Below are 9,432 nucleotides of genomic sequence, written 5' to 3' on the forward strand. Positions count from 1 at the left end.
ATAAAAGTCTCAAATAACTCTTATTTACGGTCCCTGGAAGAAACTAACAAATATTGATAAAAAAAACCTGGGATTTGCCGGTTTGCCTTCACCGACACTGATTTATGATTAAGAAAAATCGCCACTTTAATCAATATATATCAGCTTTATTTATTGCAGGCATACGCCTTTCAATATTGTCAAAGATAATGGGATGACTAGGCCAATATGATTTGGCTCTTCTTGATCCAGTCGGCATAGTGGCTAACCTTGCAGTAGACACCCGGATAGGGAGCCACGGTGCAGGGCTTGATGCTCCAGGACACGATGCCCACCTGCTGGCCGTTGTAGATGAGAGGACCACCCGAGTCGCCGCTGCACTGACCCTTGCCGCCCTCGTCCACGCCCCCACAGATGTGGTATCTGCCATCCGTGCGACCCTCATGACGCAGAGTGCACTCCTCATCGGAGTAGATCTTCAAGCCCACTTCTTGCAGGGTGTTTTGTATATAGCCGCCAGTCTGAAGAGATTTCAAGTTAATATAAAATCTTTCTGAAAATATATAATCCAAAAAACCCACCGCATTGAGACCCCAGCCGATGAGCACTCCCTCGCCACCGTCATCCGTTTGCGGTGTGGCATAGGCAAGTTCTGGCAACTGAACGGGGGCAACATTAACGCCATCGAACTCGAAAGGCTCCTCGACCATCAGCAAAGAGATATCGTTGGCATAGTTGTTGTAGGGATTGTAGTCCTCGTGCTGGATGATCTTCTTGACGCCCACTACATTGGGTCCGCTGGCACTAATCGTGGTCACTCCATACTGAACGGACAGGTCGGAAGCCTTGCGTCCAGCTGTACAATGGGCAGCGGTCATCACAAACTGCTTGGAAATAATGGAGCCACCGCAGGAGTGCGATCCTGAAGAACCACGCATGGAAATCTGAAAGATAATGAAGAATAGATTAGGAGATTATAAGCCAAGAATATGAATTTCCATTTAAAATATTTTTTATCAGTTTATTTTTAATTTTCGAAAATATTTTAAACCTACGATAATGTACACTTACCACAAACGGATACTTCTGCACACTGGAATCCGTGCCATTCACCACACGTCCCAGTGGAGGAGCCGCCTGGGAAGCACCCACGAATGCCAGGACGGCGATCACCGCCAGGCAAAGATCTCGATTCGGCGACATTTTCGGCTAAACATGCGCGCTCATTGTCCAACGGCCGCTTTTATAAGTTGGCTGACATTGCCGATTACTGATTATGATTACGATAATTTACGGCAATTGATAGGACGAGATTAAACTAGCTAGATTAGAAGAGAGCGCCACTATCGCCTTATCTCCGCCAATATCAAACGGCAGTGGTTCGGTTATCTTTAAACAATTTTAATCAAATTAAGCACAATGAACAGAATGAAATACAAAAGTGGCGGTCTTGACCAGCCCAGGAATGTTATGGTTCTCATTGAAGTGCGCTTAAAGTAGAAAATGAAAGGGTTTAAAACTTAACAACGGTTTACAGCCGCAACAAAGTGGGTTAGTTAACAATTAGGAAGGCCATCGGTGTCAGGTCTTACATAACAAATACGAATAAGTTTTTAGTGGAGAGCGGTACAAATAGCGTTCATGGTTCTGCTGTACATAGAAAGCGAATCTAGTATAGACATTTGTATATCTGTATATTGTATGTATATAAGATCATAGAAGGCTACGTGACTAAAGCGATGCTCCTTGGACATCGGCCTACAAAAATACTCTAACAAATGCGCACCAGGCGCTGGAAAATTGCTCATCAAATTCAAATCTACGATTTATTGACTACTGTATGCTGCAGCTGCGTACCGTGGACAGCTTCTGCTCCTCCTCGTCCATGTGCTTGGCGCTCAAAATGCTCTTGATGCTCTCCGCCTCCTTCATCCAGAATTCCAGCTAAAAAGTAGATGTTTTAATACGATTTTTGAAGTGATTATGAAGTTATTCTTAAGCTTACCTGTTGCAGCAACAGATTGCGGCGCTCGCCCTTTGGTTCATTATTCACAAACGGCACCAGAATGCCCAGCGCTGAGGTATACGACTCCAATGCCGCGTCCAGCTTGCGCTCGTATAGATATAGCTCGCCTTTCCGTCCGATTTCCAGGCCAGTCTTCAAGGACGGACTCGAGTTCGAAAGGGCAACTGAAATGGGGGAATTATGTTATGTTTGGAGTTCGGAGTCAAAAGCCGACTGATCCCGTATAGAGCCCTGCGTGAATCATTCAATTTTTGGTTTATCATAGTATAAATTGAATGTTTTTCTAATTCATTTCGAATTGAATGAATGAATGAATAATTTTTATAATTTTTTAAATCTGCCAGATTTTTTTGGACTTTCTTTTGAGAACAAAAAGTGGACAATTTTTAACAAATCAATGTTAACTGCATAAAAAATTAAATTCATGCAGATTTAATCACAAAATTATGGCGCTTTTTTCTTAAAAAAAAATTGTCGTTTGAATTATTTTGAAATTCATGCCATTCATTCATTCAATTCTATTAAACTCAAAATTCTAATTAATTCATTCATATAAAACAAAAAATTCAGAATAATTCATTGAATACATTCATGCAGGGCTCTAATCCCTTACATAGCTGCTTAAAGCGGGCATCTGGTTCCAGCATTTCGGCAACCCGCGAGCTGCTGGGCTGCGCATCGGGCGCCTGGACAGCTGGAGAAGGCTCTGTGGTTGGATTAGCTGTGGCAGATGCAGCCGCCTGCTTTTGCCGTTCGGCCAACATCCTGTACTCGTCCTCGATAATGCAATTCTTGATCTCCTCGGCTCGCTTCGTGTACGACAAGGCACGATTGCGCAGCGCCAGACGCTTGGTGGCGTCCGCCTCCTCAGTGATCAAGGGCACAAAATACTGCAGGGCACTGCAGTACAAGTAGTAGGCCTCCTTGTAGTTGCGCTTCTCGTCGTACGCGCACGCCTGGGTGACCAGATCGATGGCCTTCTGCAGGGTGTGCTCCGTGGGAAAGGTCTTGAGATCGAGGAAGGGATGCGCGAAGAAGTCCGCGAACGAAATGCGCGCCGTGGGCTCGTGGGCCAAAAGGCGGCGCAGGAGATCGTGGCACTCGTTGCTGATGCGAGCGTTCGGTGGCAGTGTAATGGCCTCGGCCTTCCTGATCCTCAGCAGCAGCTCCTCAATGCTACGCGAACTGTACGGCGCCTTGCCGAACAGACATTCATACAGGATCACCCCGATGCTCCAGAGATCCGCCTTGGCATCGTACTGATGCTTGCGCACAATCTCGGGGGCCATGTAGAGGGGCGAACCCTTCAGCTGCTGATTGATTTCCCCCAGCTTCAGGTGCTGAGCAAACCTATGAGATAAAATACATTGTTAATATAAGCAGGATATAGTTGAGGAGTTTTGTTAATAGCTACCCAAAGTCGGCCACCTTCAGGGAGACATTATTGGCTCCCCGTGTGAGCAGCAGGTTCTGTGGCTTGAGGTCAAAGTGGGACACATCGTTGGCCCGCATGTACTGGACAGCCGCCGCCAATTGGCGCAAAAAGTATCGGCAGGTGCTCTCCGGCAAAGCCTTCTTGGTTCGTATAAAAGCGGATAGATTGCCGGCATTGCAGTATTCCAACACGATGTAAATATTTCTGGAAAAGAATGGTAGATATTAGAAGTGGATACTCAAATTATTATACTAAACTTCAAGGGGATATTCCTTATTTTTCTAGGAAGTCCATTGACAAACAAATGGGATGACTAAAAACTAAGTTTTAATAGTCAAAAGTTCATAATCATTCTAAAAATTTATTTAAATTCCAATGAAGATTTAACCGTATCAATCAAACGATTTAAATATATAAAAAATAAATATTTTTAGTTGTTATTTAGTTATTATATATTCACGAAATGCTTTGACAAACATAAAAACAAACTTTCTATAGTCAAAAGTACATGATCAAATGATTAAATGTTATCAAAAATAAATATTTTTAATTTTTTTTTTAGTTTTTATATATTCAGAAAATCCTTTGACAAACATATAGGATGACAAATAACTAACTTTTAATAGTCAAAAGTACATGATTATTTTAGAAACTCATTTAAGTTTCAATAAAGGTTTAACCTTATCAATCAAATGATTTCAATATACAATAAAATAAATATTTTCAGTCTCCTAAAGGGAAAAATAATGGATATGTGTTAAAAACTGATTTAAAACATGAAATATAATGAGATCTATGAGCAAAAATGAATATTTTGAGATAGTACTATGTACGACCTATTGAGATATCAGGACTGTAATCCAACTCTACTCCAAACGAAATATATATATATTCTATATCCTGCTAGAAGGATGATTCATCGCTTGATTATATCAAAATAGCATGTTTTACTTGTCGTCCCAGAAGAAATCCTGCAGGGTCACAATGTACTTGTGCTTGAGTTCCCGCAGGAGGCGTATTTCCGTGATTAGGTTTTCCCGCGAGGTTTGCGACAGCGTCGACATTTCCACGTACTTGATGGCGTGATAAGTGCGCTGTTTCTGCAAAGATAGAACGTAAATATTAGACAATTCCACTTCTGGTGAATATGGTGTGTATGTAACTGGTGCCCCACTTTGTGCCGCGCTTTGTAGACGGTCGCATAGCTGCCCGCTCCGAGTTTTTCGAGAATTTCGAAGTCCGTGATCCGCGGCAGTGACATGTTGGGCCGGTCATTTAGTTCTGATATTTTAATAATATTTTAAATGTTTATGTTTTCCATTGGTCGACTGTTTTTGCCTCCTCTGCTCACACACACACACACGCGCGCAAATCCAGGGCTCCTCAGTCGTCTATAGGGTTGTCTCTCCTGGAATATATCGATAACTATATATTGAATTCAAATTTAAAGGTGGCGCCAAGTTGGGTACTTAAAAACATTCCAATAAAACATATAAAACGAAAACATAAACATTTTGATGTCAATTTAATATGGTTAGCTCGCGGTTTTCGTCGATGTGAGTACTGCGCTATATAATATTTAAATTTGGCGCTCTTTATAAACAGCTGATTGGCCAGTGCTGCCCATCAGCATGCTATCGATAACACTTGTTGCTCTATCGGTATTTACTTGCTGCGTGCAGCCCTGGAAATCACTAAGCCCTGATTCGTGTGTTTTGTTTTTGATGCGTTGCGAGGGGATTAATTTTTCGTTTTTTTAGAGGTAAATAAATGCAATGGGCCTCAGTTTATGCGTAACTGGAAACTTTAAAGATATTGGAATAGCCCAACAAAAAGAGATTTCCAATTAACGCTCTTTAAAAGTGATTAAACCGCAACTAAAGTTTTCGAAAATCGTAAGCCTTGCTTGACACACCCAAAACTCACAAATTAAGCAAACACGCCCTGGTCAATAAACGAAATTTTAAAAATTGTTCCTAATATCAGTTATATATTTTAAATATTTTAGTAGCTGCTTGAAGGACCGCTAAAGGATTCCACTTATTTTATAAACGTGACGTGACTTAAAAGGCTTCATGATGAATTACGGCAGGAAAACGCCCTCTACATATCGGTCCAATCCGTCGGTTTATTCCCATGCCACGGGAAGGTAAGTCAAAATATATACTCTTTCTGGTAATAAGTACATCCTAATAAGTATTTACTATCCAGATCCTCGACGAATTTGCACTCCAAGATGTCCCGATCCACGCGATCCGTGAGGATTCCCTGGTACCAGCGACCGTTGCTCAAAAACAACCAGTATATCGACATTCAGAAGGGTGCCATGCTCATCGGATTGTTTGCCATTGTAGGATATGGAAATCTTTATAGAGAAAATCGTTTTTTATAATGAAATGCGACCCTTTCAGTTCCTCTCACTCTTCACCATTGCCACGAGTATCTTTGACATCTATTGCTATGCGATGGCCGCGCCAGGATCCACACATTATGGCTACTATATCATATCCTATGAGTTCGTCTATGTGGGCAACAAGCATGGTAAGGTTACAAGTGGAGAAAACCTGATGGTTAGGGAACTTTTTACATATCCAGGGGAATCTAAATCACGGTTGCCACTTCATAAATTTTTTATGAGCCAAAAAATATTAAAAGTGAGCCGATTTGAATAAAAAAGAGCGAAATTTTTACCATATACCAAAATACCATACCAGCGGAACAATTCAGTTTCGATCTGGCACTTATACATCACTTTTAAAATTGCAAAAAAAAAATCATAAATAAAAAAATGAATTCGTTTTTTTTCAAGTTTAAAATATTTTGTATTGATATTGGCAAAAAAGAGTCAAATTCAATAAAAATGGGCCAAAGAGCCAACGCGAAAAAAAAAAACAACCGTGAAAAAAAGGCAACCGTGATCTAAATTAATATTGTACAATATATACTTGGTTTCAAATTGAACACTATTTTGTGATATCCCACTATAATCTTGTTTTCTTTCAGTTCGCAACATGCTGATTGTCTTTGCCTTATTCTCGCTTATCATGGCACTGATTAACTTTGTGACCAGCGTCCTTCTTTGCGTGGCTCTGCGCAAGGTAAGTTTTGATTCCGGTGGTCCTACAGCCATAAGCATGCAATTCATTTACATTTCTCATTGCCCGAAAGCATAAAAAACTGGGAGCACAGAAACGCTTACTAAGCAAAAGGGTAACAAATGCATCCTGCACAATCATAGCAAAGAAATTAGCACAGAAAATCCATCAATTGGCAAAAAGTCTCCTTGTGAAAACTCATTATTAATAGTATATGTTTTTATTTAAACCTTATTTAGGAATACGAGAAGAAAGTGATGCCCTGGCTCTGGACCTTTGCCGTTTTCACGGTTTGGCGCGCTTTGGCTCTGATCTTCTTTGCCATCGTCAACGATCTGTACTTTGCCTACAATGTGATTATGGTGCTACTGTGGTCTATTTTCTGTTTGTGTTCCATCTATGGCTGGGCTGTGGTCTACTCTCTGTTCCTGGAACTGGTGGATCTGACTAAACTGGAGGATCTGGCCCATTTACGCGTATGTTTTCAGAACAATCACCCTCAAATTGTGACATTAATGATTTTATTTACCTTTCCAGATGGGCACAATGGCCTCGCTGCACGCCTCCACCGCCAATTCACTGGCTGGATCGCGGCCAACCACTCCGCACAGCACCGTTTCCACCATGCCCGTGGGCTAAACAAAGTATTTTTCATCCATCTAAAAGGATCACAACGAAATTGCACAATCTAGACCGTCCGAATGCAGCACAAAATAACCACCCCGATGCTTCGCACTCAAAAACATTTCTTAAACTATTTTGTACATTCCATCCACCAGTTCAGTGCCTTAGAGATCCGCCTCTCGAATACCACAAATTTTACACACGAATCTGCGTAATAATTAGTTTGTAAGTCAAGTTCCGTCCAAACGCATATGTTGTTCGTATACTGTTGAAGAATCTCTGCCTTTATGTATGTCAACATATCGTTTTTTATATGTAGATGTACAACCCGAATTGTAGCTATGTATCTAAAATATTAAGCGACAAGCAATATACAAAATACAAAACCGAGTATATGAGTCTAATGACACCTCTTCTGGGACCATTTTCCGGGCGTTAACCAAAACGCCCACCAATTGACAGCAGTTCATCCCGACTCGTCTGCGTCAATCGGGAAAATTTTGTTTGTTAAAGAGATGTCCAGAAATCCCCTGAATTTTCTATTTATATTAGGGATTTTTAAGTAAATCCTTTGGAAACCTTTGATAACAAATGATTTACATGCAAATTTCGTATGACAGTATTTTTAATTTTCATTATTTATCAATTTATGGTTAAAAGGTATACAAATTTCTTGATTTTTATCTAAAAGTTTAGAAAACGTTTTATTTTTATTTATATTAGGGACCGAAAAAAAACGTTATTTTTATTTCTTCAAACCAAAAAAACCACTTATAACAGCCCCTAAAGAAAATTATTTTCAAATTTTTAAATTATATATTCTTACCCTTAATATTTCAAGTTCAATTCCAGGATGATGGGGATTTTTTCCCATCGAAGGGGATCCCGAAGCGGATCTGGAATTTCCTGGCCCAGCGAGTATTCCCCATCAATCTTTGCAATACAATTGGCTGGACTTGTTTGCAGCGTTCAAAGTCAGTGCTCTGGTCATTAACACCCGAAATTATTAGCCCCACACCGCAAAGTGGGGCATTTCAAGTACACACAAGCACAAACATTCGCCGTGGGATGTGCGGAGGCCAAACAAAGTTCAATCAACTGTTTTTGTTAATCATTCCTTGGATGACGACAACTCCGGCGATTTCGGTGTGCTAGAGAGAGGGAGGGGGGTCGGTTCTATTTGCTGGTGGTGGTAATAAACCCTGAGAGAGGCCTCCTCCTTTCCCACCCCTTCCCCCAAACATTTTTCTATCTTGAATATTTTCTCGTTTCCTAAGAGCATTCTGCTTTCCTCGTCCAAGTGGGGTAATTTGAACAATTGCAATTGGAATTCAGCTGGAAAACAAACTACGTCATCGAGAGGCGACTCTTTGTAGTCTTTGTGTTGTCTTCCTATCAGTGTTGCTATTTTATCCATTTCATGGATATTTTGTAGATACTTTATGAATAAAAAAAAACAATAAAATTTAGTCAAACATTTCTTTTAAACCTCTTTTAAAAACAGTAAATTCTTTTTTTATGATTTAAGTATAATATTTTCTTAAATTTAATTTTTTTTTTTTTGACATCTGTATATAAATTTGTGACGGAGTAAAAAAATTGTTGATGGTTATTTACTATTATTTTGAAATACCAATTAAAATTTTGTATTATTTCTTAACTCTTCCGGAATTTTTTACAGTAATTTTTTTTTTAATTTCTAGCTGTATTCCTTTGTCTCTCATCTCTAAACTTCGTTGTTTCTGTTGTTGGTAGAACGCAATTTGTTGCATGCGCCGTTGCCTTATCCAGCCAACAACAACAGAAAACAGCTACGCAGCAACAACAACCCCCTATAAGCCAAGCCAACAATAACAAAGCATGGAAAAGTGGGTGGGGACTGGGTGGTGGGGGTTTCAGTTAGCAACGTTTCATTGTTTACTGCAGTTTTCGATTTGCTTTGCTACGCATTAAAGTTCAGCAAATTGCGTTGTCTCCAAAGTCCTGAGTTCGCTTTCTGTCTCTATGATTATGCTATGCAATATTATGAATTCCTTTGTACTGGAAGTTAGGATCATGTTTATGCGTCATTTAATATTATTAACGTAGAAAGTAGTAAATTTATTTATAGGTATAATTAAACTTATTCTATGCTTAAAATTACATATTATTATTTTTTAACTAGTTCATAAAATATTTTTAATATCCTTAATATTTACTGTTTACGTTATCAATTTGATAATATCATTTTTAAATTTAACGGTAGTGAATCATAAAATGTTTTTGCATTTTGA

At 39.7% G+C, this 9,432-nt stretch overlaps 3 protein-coding genes across 4 annotated transcripts; 1 reads left to right on the plus strand and 2 right to left on the minus strand.

Annotated features, from left to right (window-relative positions):
* Window positions 1–125: 125 nt before the first annotated feature.
* Window positions 126–1,213, minus strand: LOC108066792 (chymotrypsin-2). The gene is made up of 3 exons (XM_017155478.3): window positions 1,051–1,213; window positions 561–923; window positions 126–500 (listed from the first exon to the last, which is right to left on the minus strand). The coding sequence occupies exons 1-3, from the start codon at window positions 1,180–1,182 to the stop codon at window positions 198–200; spliced, it is 798 nt and encodes a 265-aa protein (XP_017010967.2). The 5' UTR covers window positions 1,183–1,213; the 3' UTR covers window positions 126–197.
* A 55-nt stretch (window positions 1,214–1,268) lies between these two features.
* Aduk (Another Drosophila Unc-51-like kinase) lies at window positions 1,269–4,813 on the minus strand. Its single transcript, XM_017155476.3, has 7 exons — window positions 4,615–4,813; window positions 4,392–4,540; window positions 3,420–3,644; window positions 2,619–3,355; window positions 1,985–2,169; window positions 1,837–1,923; window positions 1,269–1,469 (listed from the first exon to the last, which is right to left on the minus strand). Exons 1-7 carry the CDS (start codon window positions 4,699–4,701, stop codon window positions 1,371–1,373), a joined length of 1,569 nt encoding a protein of 522 aa, XP_017010965.2. The 5' UTR covers window positions 4,702–4,813; the 3' UTR covers window positions 1,269–1,370.
* Window positions 4,814–5,101: 288 nt separating this feature from the next.
* pasi2 (Protein) lies at window positions 5,102–7,549 on the plus strand. Of its 2 annotated transcripts, none has more exons than XM_017155430.3 (7): window positions 5,102–5,202; window positions 5,449–5,589; window positions 5,652–5,790; window positions 5,852–5,981; window positions 6,444–6,538; window positions 6,775–7,011; window positions 7,073–7,549. In XM_017155430.3, the coding sequence occupies exons 2-7, from the start codon at window positions 5,516–5,518 to the stop codon at window positions 7,172–7,174; spliced, it is 777 nt and encodes a 258-aa protein (XP_017010919.1). In that variant the 5' UTR covers window positions 5,102–5,202; window positions 5,449–5,515; the 3' UTR covers window positions 7,175–7,549. The 2 variants fall into 2 exon arrangements, with proteins under 2 accessions (XP_017010919.1, XP_017010920.1); XM_017155431.3 differs by having other exon boundaries at window positions 5,113–5,202; window positions 5,452–5,589.
* Window positions 7,550–9,432: the final 1,883 nt, after the last annotated feature.

Source organism: Drosophila takahashii, chromosome 3R (genome assembly GCF_030179915.1).
Source record: "Drosophila takahashii strain IR98-3 E-12201 chromosome 3R, DtakHiC1v2, whole genome shotgun sequence".
NCBI classification, from domain to species: Eukaryota; Metazoa; Arthropoda; class Insecta; order Diptera; family Drosophilidae; genus Drosophila; species Drosophila takahashii.

Excerpts from the sequence above, each read along its gene's own strand:
- LOC108066792 (XM_017155478.3), bottom strand. The coding sequence starts at position 1,182 with ATGTCGCCGAATCGAGATCTTTGCCTGGCGGTGATCGCCGTCCTGGCA. Across the intron at positions 924-1,050 it reads TGCAGAAGTATCCGTTTGTG|ATTTCCATGCGTGGTTCTTC; the intron begins GTAAGTGTACAT and ends ATTATCTTTCAG. Across the intron at positions 501-560 it reads TCGGCTGGGGTCTCAATGCG|ACTGGCGGCTATATACAAAA; the intron begins GTGGGTTTTTTG and ends AAATCTCTTCAG.
- pasi2 (XM_017155430.3), top strand. The coding sequence starts at position 5,516 with ATGATGAATTACGGCAGGAAAACGCCCTCTACATATCGGTCCAATCCG. Across the intron at positions 5,982-6,443 it reads CTATGTGGGCAACAAGCATG|TTCGCAACATGCTGATTGTC; the intron begins GTAAGGTTACAA and ends GTTTTCTTTCAG. Across the intron at positions 6,539-6,774 it reads TTTGCGTGGCTCTGCGCAAG|GAATACGAGAAGAAAGTGAT; the intron begins GTAAGTTTTGAT and ends AACCTTATTTAG.
- Aduk (XM_017155476.3), bottom strand. The coding sequence starts at position 4,701 with ATGTCACTGCCGCGGATCACGGACTTCGAAATTCTCGAAAAACTCGGA. Across the intron at positions 4,541-4,614 it reads TCTACAAAGCGCGGCACAAA|AAACAGCGCACTTATCACGC; the intron begins GTGGGGCACCAG and ends CTATCTTTGCAG. Across the intron at positions 2,170-2,618 it reads TGCCCGCTTTAAGCAGCTAT|TTGCCCTTTCGAACTCGAGT; the intron begins GTAAGGGATTAG and ends CCCCCATTTCAG.